The sequence below is a fragment of the Electrona antarctica genome (assembly GCF_951216825.1).
Source record: "Electrona antarctica genome assembly, chromosome: 13".
Classification (NCBI taxonomy): domain Eukaryota; kingdom Metazoa; phylum Chordata; class Actinopteri; order Myctophiformes; family Myctophidae; genus Electrona; species Electrona antarctica.
In genome coordinates, this window is record NC_136794.1 from 17,102,962 (window position 1) to 17,115,461 (window position 12,500).

The 12,500-nt window shown below is 44.4% G+C and overlaps 2 protein-coding genes across 3 annotated transcripts in view; both read right to left on the reverse strand.

Moving 5' to 3' along the window:
• Positions 1-2,399, reverse strand: part of LOC306935320 (vang-like protein 1) — a 28,073-nt gene extending 25,674 nt beyond the window's left edge. For both annotated transcript variants that reach the window (XM_079518319.1, XM_079518318.1), the window contains exon 1: positions 2,306-2,399. The gene's annotated coding sequence lies outside the window, so the exon portion shown is untranslated. The remainder of the gene's footprint in view (positions 1-2,305) is intronic.
• Positions 2,400-4,465: 2,066 nt separating this feature from the next.
• Positions 4,466-4,843, reverse strand: nhlh2 (nescient helix loop helix 2; the record flags this gene model as incomplete). The annotated part of the gene is made up of 1 exon (XM_079517675.1): positions 4,466-4,843. The coding sequence occupies one exon, from the start codon at positions 4,841-4,843 to the stop codon at positions 4,466-4,468; it is 378 nt and encodes a 125-aa protein (XP_079373801.1).
• Positions 4,844-12,500: the final 7,657 nt, after the last annotated feature.

The following is a 12,500-nucleotide window of genomic DNA, read 5'->3' on the forward strand; positions in this document are numbered from 1 at the left end:
CTCGCCGGAACCGGGCCGGCACCCTGGGTGCGTTCCTGTGGGTCTGGAACCCCCCCCCCCTCCCCCCGGAAACCCCCACACGGAGTTGCACCACTCACTTCACACGGGTGTGATTTTAGTTTTTTAGAGCTTTTTTAGACCTTTTTTTGGTTTTTCTGTAGTCTGTACACCCTTACTGATAGGGTATACAGAAATTAGACAGGAAAGGGGGAGAGAGACGGGGAGAAGATATGCGGCAAAGGCAGACGGGTTCGGGACCCGGACCCGCGACACGCCACCAGGCTGGACCACCAGCCCAGGTGCCCGGACCGCTCAGCCGCGGCCCAGACCGCCAAACACAGTTTGACAGTAGCCTACACCTACAGATTTTGTCCAAACATCACGCAATATCTCTATAGTCAAGTGATCAAGACGGATCCGTCCAATCCATCATATTCCATCCTGATTGACGAATTCCGAACATTGCTGGCCCACAATAACCTACCTGACCCGGCTGATCTGTGCTCCGTGGAGACCTTTTTTATTTTGCTTGCAATAACACTCACAGTGGCTTTTCAACAGAGGACAGTGCCAGACCTGGAACAGGAGTTTCTTTTTTAAATGTACGTAACTAGATACTGGTTATCATCACATGGAATCAAACTTGTTATCCATGACTGGAAGGTCCTTCCCACAGTGCTGCCCTTTGGAAGGCCTCCGTGTCTCATTCTATTATGTGCATGCATGCACATGTACACGCACACAAGCACGCACGTGGCACGCACACGCACGCACGCAAGAGCCCTCACAAAAGGTAAAGGAGATAGTTAGGAGCTGACACAACTCTCAGGAATGCAAACTTTCACATTTGATCCTCTTGTGTGGAACAACATCAAAATAGAGTAGAAATAGAGATGGAGACATTGTGCTCGAGGGTTAGGGGAGGGGCTAAACCAGTGTTCAGACTGGCGTGTACATAAAATAACTTATTGTGTGGAAAGCTAAAAACAAAAACAAAAAATACTACCACACTTCCATTAATGCAGTCAATCTCTGCTATCCATGTGCAGAATTCAAATGCCTCTGATCACTCTAAAGGTGAGTTTTTAACCACATAACATGAATCCTTGTGTTCCTATTCTGGGTGCGAACATTCAGCAAAAATAGCGGATCTACAAGCTCAAGAGCTTTGGTGCAAGGGAAAAAGGAGGGCACCAAGTACAGACGCCATGGGGGATTCTGATAGGGTTTCTTCCCTCTACAGTCTACACCAAATCTCTTTGACAAACTCTTTGTAGCAAATTAAATCTACAAATGTGTAGCTTGCAACAGAATGCTATCCCCAGAGATTAAGGATGCTAGGGACCCTAGGGATGGTTCATAGTGTGTCACACTGTGGAATGCACTGCAACTTTAGCAAGAAACAAGAGATGTCTTGAACAAGATCAACCTTAAGGCGCAGCCGTAAGAGAAAAGGTGAACAAAGCAAGGTAAGGTCAATGATGTGGTTTCTCAAGTGCAAGAAAATTTATATTTTTGGATTATTGTCATCAAAAACCTATTTCTCAGTGGAGTGTAGCGCCCAGTGTCACTCACCTGTTAAGACTAGACCTATCAACACGATTCAATAATGAATGGAGGGAGGTGATGTACAATTCCGTGGCCCCATTATGCGTCCAACGGTATGAGGCTACCAAGGTAGAAACGAATGGACCTAGCAGTCACGTGAAGTTGCTTCATTCAAGCTTACAATAACTGGCAGCAGGCAGCAGGCTCCTCCAGCTGTGCAGCCTATACTGTGCTGTCAGAATAGGCGTAAAGGCAAAACAGCTGATGATGAACGGTACTCCATAGTCCATACATAGAATGCACCTATAGAGCTCAAAGCAGAACAGCTTGAGCTGGAACGATGCTCTCAGTATAGAGAGACCTAGTCGGCTACTTCTGTCTCTGTCACAGTGATACAGAGGTTCGGTTACAAAAGATCTCGTTTCAATTGCAGCATGAGCAGACAGAGCACCGGCTCTCAGCCCAAATACCATGCACGTTAGGCTATGTGTTCTGTTCAGGCGTTTACAATAAATAAATAGGCAAATGTACACGCATGAAGAACATAAATTGTGAGCTCACGCAGACTACAAATAAGCGTTACATCTGTCTCGTGAGACAGGGAAACCATTTTTTCAAAACGGCAGTAGGCTATTGAACTTCATCAGTGTATATCATTTCTGGCTCGTGTTCTTTTAAAATGCCGGTATGCATGATGAAAATAATCACAATAAAAAATATACTAGGCTCCGCTATATCTAGATCTTGCTTTACTCACCCTTGAAAATGCAGCTTATGCCATTCCTCCACGATGTAAAGAAAGATAGCCTATGCCACTGCGCTGCTGCAGGGCGCACCTAGGCTGCAAACCCGACTGATCATCCGCTGCTAGCTGAAGGAGCTCCTCCATGCGCGACTTTCTATTTCTACCAGAGGCAGGCCTATGGCTGGATGCAGTTATGAATGTACACGCTAGAGGGCATTATTACACTTGTTAAAGGAATGATATGCATTATGCACCGCCGTTTAGCCTATGTAAGTCCCCCCCCCCCCCCAGCCCCCCTCCATATCTTACTATTAGTATAGCCTATATATCTAAACTTATTTTAAACCGTCCGTTCACCACTAACCTAATAGGCACCATGCGTTGTGGCAAGTTTCACAATAAATGCCTATACTTAAAGGATAGGCATACCCAGGCTGCAGGCATTGAATTAATTGATTAGGACCAATGAGGAGAGACAGCAGCAATTAGCCTAGATATCAACCGTAGGCCTACGTGCAGTAGCCTGGTCGTAAAGAAGAAAATTAGGACGAAAAAGGCCAAAAAGAAAATAAGTGAATGGATTTTAATTTCATTCGCTATCGGTCTCACGTTTTGAAATTATCGTCGTCTAGAATTGCATTATATGTTGCACGCCATCAACAGAGGGCAGTCGTACTCCATATAAAGCATAGTGCCTATGCCTATGCCGGTTAGAGCCATATAGGCTACTTCAAATATTCTACAATTTGAAACAGCAAATAGCAAAAAAAATAAAAAATACAAAAATATATATCTCGTTTCAGCTTTTCACCATGTTCCTCGATCTGAATGTAAAGGCTATATAGCCGATAGAATTTCAAACACCTTTTAAGATCTCTCTTGGTAATTGGTATCTTATAAAGGCACGTGAGGCCTGCATGGGTGGCAAAAACTTGAAAACAGCCTAGTTTCTGTGTTTGACCTACATAAGCTATAAATATAGGCTACAGAGTTACAGACTAGACCAGGCCAGTCAGTTTTCCTTGCCCCACTGATTTAAAAACCTTGGCCATCCTGCATCACCATGATTGCGCGCGCGCTCTCGCTCTCGCTCTCTCTCTCTCTCTCTCTCTCTCTCTATCTCTCTCGCGTATAGACAAAGGGCTGGCAGACTCTTGCTGCTGGAGTGGACAGGGACAATCTCTACCCCTGGGGCCACATTACACCACAACGACACGCATAAATGGACGCGAGAGGAACACATATCTATGGAAAGGACAGGCAAAGGCACAAGGTTTTCTGTTAACTTTTGGTTGATGTGAATTGGATTACAGAATTGTGCTATAGAATTATAATTTACTACAATCAAATGTTTACTTAAACATTAAAACAGCCTTTGTTTTTCATTTCACACTTTGCTCAATATATAGGCCTATACGCGTGTCCCTAGGGACGAGGCAGACGGATGGGTCGTAATGTGGCTGTCTCGGTTCGTCTAGGGAACACCTGCCCCATCTGTAGGGGGAACGCTGTCCACCAAGGTGCTGTCGTCCCATGACGGGGACCTCACCCAAACTACATGGCCTTCATTATAGGCGACCAAAGAACAGTAAATACTACCAATAACAACGCCAGTCGCATGTAAAATATTTATTTGAAAGGGTATAGGCCTATACCCATAGCACATTCAAAAGGAAGTTAAATTAAAAGGAACATTACAATCATTGACATATGTGATAGCACCTTGAAAGGCTTCGCTGTTGCTGAGGGTGTATTTAACAGTTTAGAATTTCCAACATATTGCATGATACATATAAGACATTCATATCACAATTGTATTTGGGCCTGTGGGCTTTATTTAGCGCTATAGAAAAGTGCATATACATGAACAATATCCCTTTACAATAATGTATAATGATTGCTTTTAAACAGAAGATGCAACAGATAGGCTAAAATAGGCCATTTACACAAATTGGTACAAACTGTAAACAAAAAACAGGCTACATACAAATGTAAAGCCGATTCTGTATACAGCTTTGACAATCTATACAGACTTTTTCCTTCTTTACCATTTACCACCCATTTGGTAGCAACAAAGATCAAGGGCCAATTGTGCCAATTAATGCCAGGCGTGCCAGCCATTAACCTCTACAACTGTCCAGCTGGCAGGTCTTTATATAACCTTACCTGGCCCTATACATCCAAAACATGATTGAGGTAGGAGATATAACAAATTGCTAATCGCAGGATTTCAATCTTGGACAATTTCTTGTCTGGTGGGAGCGTTGGAAGAAGTTTTCTTAACTCCGCAAAGGCCATGTTGAACGCCTCGACGCGGATTCTCTCCCTGGAAGCGTGTGCAGATCGATATTTGGCTGTGGCGCGCCTCCGCCGTCTTTTCTCTTCTCGGCTGAGAGCGGGCACTGCCAGGGAGCGCGCCTTGCCCTCACTGTCCATGGGCTCGGCTGGCATAGGCGCGCACTCTACCTTGAAAGAGTCCAGCAGTGTCTCCGTGTCTGGTTGCCCCCAGGGCAGGTCGGGGTCCGGTTGGTCTGGACTGAGCATCATCATCTAAGCTTCAAAATCTCTACAGGAAGAAGACAAAAGTTTAGTAAGGCTATAGTATAAAGCATGTGCAGCAGCCGAAAGCGAGAGCGAGACGGTCGGATGAGATGTTACAGTCAGGTCTTTAATTGAACTTGGTCTTTAAATGCTTTTTGTAAACTATTGAATCACAGGAAATAGCTTCAGAATCAGAACAAATGTACGTCTAATCAATGTCCTTTGGCTGCAAGCTTTTAACGAGGGACCGGTGCTGTCTATAGCTATAGGTGCTGTCCATGGTGCTGAAACAATGCAAGTTATTTTCGTATTGCGGTGAATGAATGTATAGGGGCAGGGCTATATAGGCTAATTCGAGTACACACATTACAATTAAAGATATTAATCGTGGGTATGTCTACTGTAGGCTATGTTAAATGTAGCCTATGTGCCAGCATGAAGATAACTAGACTATAGGCACACAACATGGACACTGTTATGGAAATAGTGTTATCAGCCGGGATTACCTGTCAAAATGTGAGCTGTGAACAGCCTTTTGCGTTTTTTTTCCAGACCAGCACGAATAACTTATTTAAGGCTAAACAAAGTAACCTATAATAAAAGTAACAAAGTTCAGTTCCATGCATGTGCTTTAACAATAACAACACTACTACAACTGCAGGGAGCTATAGAGCGATCTTTTTTAAGAAGTCTGAAAACTATGAACAGGCTATGCCAATCGCTCATTAAAATAAATGCAATTATACGATTCAAATTATGCCATAAATATATGTTACATCCTATCAAAAAAGAAGTAATGTGATCTTATTTCAACCTACCAAGTTCTTAAAATCTTGATCCAAGTGGTTCCAAAGTGTCACGGTATGAATGCAACTGTCTTGTCTTTTCTCATTAAGCCACATCCCGCCTCAGAACAACGCAGTCAGTGAGGTCCGTCTTGAAATGCAAAGTTACAAAACAAAAACAAACAAAAAAACAAAAAAAACACATTTGTTGTCTTCCTTTAGTTTAGTTAGTTTATATAAATCCAAACGGAAATAGCCTAAAGGTTCCGTCCTTGCATTAAATAGATGGCCAAAGTCCAAGATAAACAAACTGCACCAATTCCTCTTTGTCTTGTTCCTTGTCGTCCATCATCATGTTGTCCAGGTGCCCAACACGCTATGCTGCAGGGGTTATCCTTTTATCTTAAGTGACAGTTCGCCTTCTTGATTTGTCAGCTTCCTCCTCTTCTCCACGGAACTCCTGAAGAGCGCGTGCAGAGTGCCGACCCCCTCCTCCTCCTCCTCCTGCTGATTGTGCGCCAGATATGACGATCCCCTGATAAAGACTGGATTGAAGTGACGACACACAGGAAGAGATGATAGGCTATGGCTAGCCTATATGTTGCCAAAAACCTTTATCTCCTCTCTCTTTCTGTCTTTCAATCTTACTCAATTATAATGTGTGGATTTGTGTTCTTATATAGTTGTTTTGTGGTTTAATTTAATCTCAAAGATTATTGACAGGGAATATATTGATTAGTCCACGCCACTAAGCTGAAAAACATTTGAATCTATACTATGTTCCAATCGGTTTAGCGTTACTTGAGAATGTAGAGAGACAAAATTGAGCGAAATGTGCATTTCTTTTTATCGAATTCCAAAATCAGCAATTGCCTCTATCACAGCAATAATGCTGAAACATCTGTCGTCGTTCCCTTATTTAAGACTTTGCTAGCAAACCACACCAGACACCACAGATACAGCAGTACCAGGAGATATTTATCATGGAAGCAGGGGAGTCTATGGATGGACAGAATCAGTATCATGGTCACTGTGTGACCATGATGAAGAGGGAAATATCATTGTGAATACACTGCTCACCCTGCTGAAAAGCATCATGATTATAACTTTAAGATTCAAGCCTTCCTATAGACACGCATGTTGTGAGAAAGAGTAGCCTACGTGCTCACAAAACACTAACAGCAGCGGTGAAAAACAAGCATATGGCATCATGTGCTCCCCGGTCCCGATGAGATTTAAGGGTTGTCTTGGGAATAGCTTGGCCGGGTGGTAGCCACTCTGTCAAAATGAAGGCACACTGTCAGCCTCATGGGGGGGTGAGGTCAGAGTGAATGGCGTGTACTGTACATGTTCATGTGTGTGAACATATATGTGCGCATGCACAGCCAGGTGTCAACAATAATTGTGGTATGGAGTATAGCACCTCATCCTCTGAGTCTGTAAGGAATAAACAGGACTGGCATAGGCATCTGGGAGGATGGAGGAGAGAATGGTGTATTGTTACACTCTTCAGGGCTATTAGCTCGCCCTGTGCAGTATATCTGTCAAAATAATTGTCTGTCTGGCGTCTGCTACAAATACAGCGTTATCTTATGTGGTCACATAGCTAACAGGCCAGGTCATGCACCTGAGTAATACTGCATGTCACAGTCCTATATGTACAAACGTGATATTTCCATGATTGGTGCAATGACAAGACTCACTTTCCAGACACTACAGTCTGAAGGCAACACATCATGTTTCTGTCATGTTGACAGAAGGATGGATCACATTTATTGATTCCCTGTGTCACCTTTAGGTAGGATGACATATTGGGTGACCTTTGAACTGCTTAATTTGTCCTAATTACTGAATCAACTGCGATCAATTCTGCCAATCTGTTCATCGTTTCTGTAATTTGTTGTAAAACTGGTTCACCTTTTAGTTAGATGTTAGACTTAACATTCCAGTAATCAATGACAACCATTGTGATTTTCAGCATATGTGAGCATAATAGAATTAGAAGAGGATTTACAGGTTCTCTGCCCTTCTGCACACTCTCTTCCCCTTCCTATGTCTTCTCCCCCGACCCCCCCCCCCCCCCCCCAATCCCCCATCCCCTCCACCTCTCCAGGGTGCACCCCTTGCCAGCTACGGCCTGGACACCATCTGTTTGATAATGTAAAAGGACAGAGCCCCAAACCCCACATTTTCACCTCCTCTCTCATCTGTGTTTGTATGGCTGCCTGCCTGCCTGCCTGCGTGTGTGTGCGTGCGTGCGTGCGTGTGTGCGTGCGTGCGTGCGTGCGTGCGTGCGTGCGTGCGTGCGTGCGTGCGTGAGTGCGTGTGTGTGTGAGAGCGACAGAGAGAGAGTGAGTGCAAGTGCATGCTCATGTCTGCATTTGTCATTGAGCTTGTGTGTGTGTGCGTGCGTGCGTGCGTGCGTGCGTGCCTCTCTGTCTGTCTGTCTGTCTGTCTGTCTGTCTGTCTGTCCAAGTACTGCGTATATACATGATTTTATACATTCTCCACTCCCCAGTTTAAGTCTAAAGCTCATGTATCTAGTGCATGTGCAAATGGCAGAATTTCAATCCCAAAATAAATGTGTCTCTGACTATGTAGGGTTGTGGGCCTCTTCATGTTGAGTCTCTCTTTCTCCCATGAGGATTGAGTGCATTTGAGGACCATCTGTTTCTTAGTGTTGGACATTTTCTCTCTATATCCTGTCCTCTGTCCATAACGTTAATTGACTTTTCCTTTCTAAAGTGTGGACAAACAGCCAATAATTCCTTCAGGCACTTGCTTCTCACTAAAATATCTTGTTTCCTGTCAGCCTCATCTCAGGGTTAGTCCAGAAGCAATCTGGGAACCCATTTGGTAAAAAGGCAGCACCTTTTTTGTGTCGAAAAAGAAACGGTGGCTCCTCCCCTTTCTTAGTCCACTTCCTCTCGGCTGCTTCTGTGTTTATTCCTACTAAGAACAACAGTAGGGCAGTGAGTGGAGCTGTCTTGCATGAGAGATAAGTCCAGAAGTATCAACGCTATAATAAATATACATAGCCTACTATAGATACTGATATACTGTATAAACCACAGTTGTTTCCTATTTTCCCCCTTTCCTGTCATCTCTCCACCCCTCCCTCAATCCTTCTCTCTGGCTGGTTACCATCTGCTGGCATCTTTTGTTTCTGCTTATTTGGAATCAGATGGCATCTAATCGATCAGCTTTGTAACCATGGCTACTGGGGTGTGAACAAAGGAGAGAGATGAAGGAGGGAGAGAAAGATGATAACGTTATAGTAGTTCTGTGGTTCTCAACCTGTCCTCGTGTCCTGGTGAGCCATCCTCGCTTCTCTTCATCTAGAGTAGACCGACCCTCGTATGACTAGTGATGCACGATAAAATCGGTAGCATATCGAAATCGGCCATATCGGCCATAAACATGCCATATCGGTATCAAAATTATCCAGATTATTTTCACAGATATTGATGATGGAATAATAATGTGGCTTTTGTTTTGTGTATTTCCAATGTTAGAAGTCAGCATAATTCATATAATATCGGAATCAGTCAGAATCGGTATCGGCAGATATGACCCTGAAAATAATCGGAGATCGGATATTGGGCATAATTTCATAATCGTGCACCCCTAGTTCTGGCCCGTTCTTTCTATATGCATACACTTAAAATAACAAGGTTGAATACAACATAATATAATACATGCCAGTGTCATCCCCTTCCATTCATATACCGACAAAGCAAACAATCAATTTACATGCACCTCAACCCAACAAAACCCCAATTCTTTCATACAAAATGTAAGAACATTTAGCATTCACATTCAAGAGCCTTTGGTCCAATCTTGTTTTCAGGCATGAACAGAAGATTCCCAAACCATACAGCAGCCTAATTGAAAAACAAGAGTGGGAAATAAGATCAGGCAGAAAAAAACAAACCTGTGACAAACATATAATTGGTTCAGAGGAGCGTGAACGGAAAAGCAGAGTAGATGGATTTGCTATGGGCGGTCTACACACCTGATGACAACACAAGGGAATCCCCAAGTGAGATTTTGCCCGCAAGAGAAATGCTAATGTTGGCTCACCACCGGCACAAAAAAGTCTGTCACTTCAATTAGCTGTGTATCTAAGCAACTAAATAATACTTCAGTTTAGCCAATTCAGTTCGACAGGCAATACACAGGACACTCGTTTCTCTTGCCACAGGGGCATCGGGTGGGAAACGGAGAGGTATGCTTCGATGTCAGGTTGACAGAGAAGAGAGGAAAGGTCCTCTGAGGAAGGAACTCACTTTAGTCACATCACAGAGAGCTGACAGTGGAAACACTCACTGTGAATAGCTGCTGCTGCCTGCGGCAAACGTACTCATTCGTGTTTTTTACTTGAGTAAAAGTATCAATACTGCAATGTAGAAACACTCTGTTACAAGTGAAAGTCCGGAATTCAAAATATCAAGTATTGTCAGCTTGTAGTCATGCTATTTTCAAATGGCCAAAAATAGGGCTGAAGTATGTTTAGGGCTGAAGACTTTAGTCTTCAAATAATTGTAGCGGAGTAAAAGTACAATATTTGCCTCTGAGAGTAGAAGTAAAAGTAGGCCTACTAGAAATTGGAAATACCTCAAAATTGCACTTAACTTTCCATCACTGGCTGCCTTGAACCTTCATTAGTTAGGTGTTGTGTATATATATGTATTTTGTTAAAGTTTCATATTCTGATCATTGCTGATCAGTGTTTGTTCAGTAACAGGGTTCTGTCCGTCTCTCCAGCTCTTTAATAAACAGAAAAAGAAAAATCAGGTGGGTTGCCAATTTCATCCAATCTGGAGAGAGAACCCATTTATTAGCTTCAATTCTATAGTATGTCTGTTCCAATTTTGTCTGCTCATTTTCCTTTGGTTCACTTCCAATTTCACTTGTTTATCCTGTATCGTATGAGACAAGTTCTCCCTCCTGATTGGATGAAATACGAATCCTGAACTGAAAATGTATTTTCTGTTTACTGGAGAGACAGAAAGAGACCCCTGTTACAAGCATTATATAGCAATGATTACTATCAGAATAGTGAGCTATTTCATATTTATTTTGACCCAACAATATCACTTTAATACACCACCTTTAAGTCAACTTTAAAATGTCGACTACATAATATTATTGACATATCCAAGTACAAAAGTACAGGTGGAACAGATTTGCAGGGCACGCAGCCACGCACGCACGCACGCACGCACGCACGCACGCACGCACGCACGCACGCACGCACGCACGCACGCACGCACGCACGCACACACACACACACACACACACACACATACACATACACACACACACACACACACACGTCCAGTGCAGGAACTTTCAGCACACAACATAGTATAATATCCCATGATGCTCCATCCATCCTTTTACCAATTGTGTATAGCAGATACCTCTTCTCCTTTTGGGCACAAGCTGTTGCTAGGTAACTCAGGGTCACAGCTGTCTGAGATGCCAGACACCTTTTTGTCCCTTTATTGTGGAACTATACGCAATTTATTACTTTGATATATAGGCTATAGGAAGAGCCAGACAAGATGAGCCAAGGCGCGGGTATATGGACCTATAAAACCTTTGGTCACACCTTATGCCAAATACAATCTCAAGTCAATTTGTCATGGTGATATTGAAAAGCCGTTTTCTGAATGAAACTTTTCTGGAACTGAATGAAAGGGAAACTGCCCATCCAACCTTCAATGGAGAGCAGAGTCACACAGGAAGCATTGTCAAGTAGTCATTCTACCTCTGTTCTCATAGCCTACTGTAGGTCTATCTGTATATACAAATAACAAAAGTCCATTCTAGAAATAAGCCATTGTTATCCTCATTGTTATCCTTTACCTTTCGTTTTTATTAACTCCTTATTGTCAGCTGTGTGCTTAATCTTGAGGGTGCTCTTGTTAGCCAAACTGCCATGATCACATACTGTAAGGCAGAGGTTCCCAACCGTACTTAGCCCCCCTCTGGTGGTACACAGAGGAGTCGACCGTACTTAGCCCCCCTCTGGTGGTACACAGAGGAGTCGACCGTACTTAGCCCCCCTCTGGTGGTACACAGAGGAGTCGACCGTACTTAGCCCCCCTCTGGTGGTACACAGAGGAGTCGACCGTACTTAGCCCCCCTCTGGTGGTACACAGAGGAGTCGACCCCTCTGGTGGTACACAGAGGAGTCGACCGTAGCCCCCCTCTGGTGGTACACAGAGGAGCCCCTCTGGTGGTACACAGAGGAGTCGACCGTACTTAGCCCCCCTCTGGTGGTACACAGAGGAGTCGACCGTACTTAGCCCCCCTCTGGTGGTACACAGAGGAGGCGATCGTACTTAGCCCCCCTCTGGTGGTACACAGAGGAGTCGACAGTACTTAGCCCCCCTCTGGTGGTACACAGAGGAGTCGACCGTAGCCCCCCTCTGGTGGTACACAGAGGAGCCCCTCTGGTGGTACACAGAGGAGTCGACCGTACTTAGCCCCCCTCTGGTGGTACACAGAGGAGTCGACCGTACTTAGCCCCCCTCTGGTGGTACACAGAGGAGTCGACCGTAGCCCCCCTCTGGTGGTACACAGAGGAGCCCCTCTGGTGGTACACAGAGGAGTCGACCGTACTTAGCCCCCCTCTGGTGGTACACAGAGGAGTCGACCGTACTTAGCCCCCCTCTGGTGGTACACAGAGGAGTCGACCGTACTTAGCCCCCCTCTGGTGGTACACAGAGGAGTCGACCCCTCTGGTGGTACACAGAGGAGTCGACCAAAAAAGGAGAAAAAAGACAAATCAGGGGAATGAAATATTCATATTCATATGCACGAATGAACACGCACGCACGCGCGCGCGCGCGCGCGCGCGCGCGCGCGCA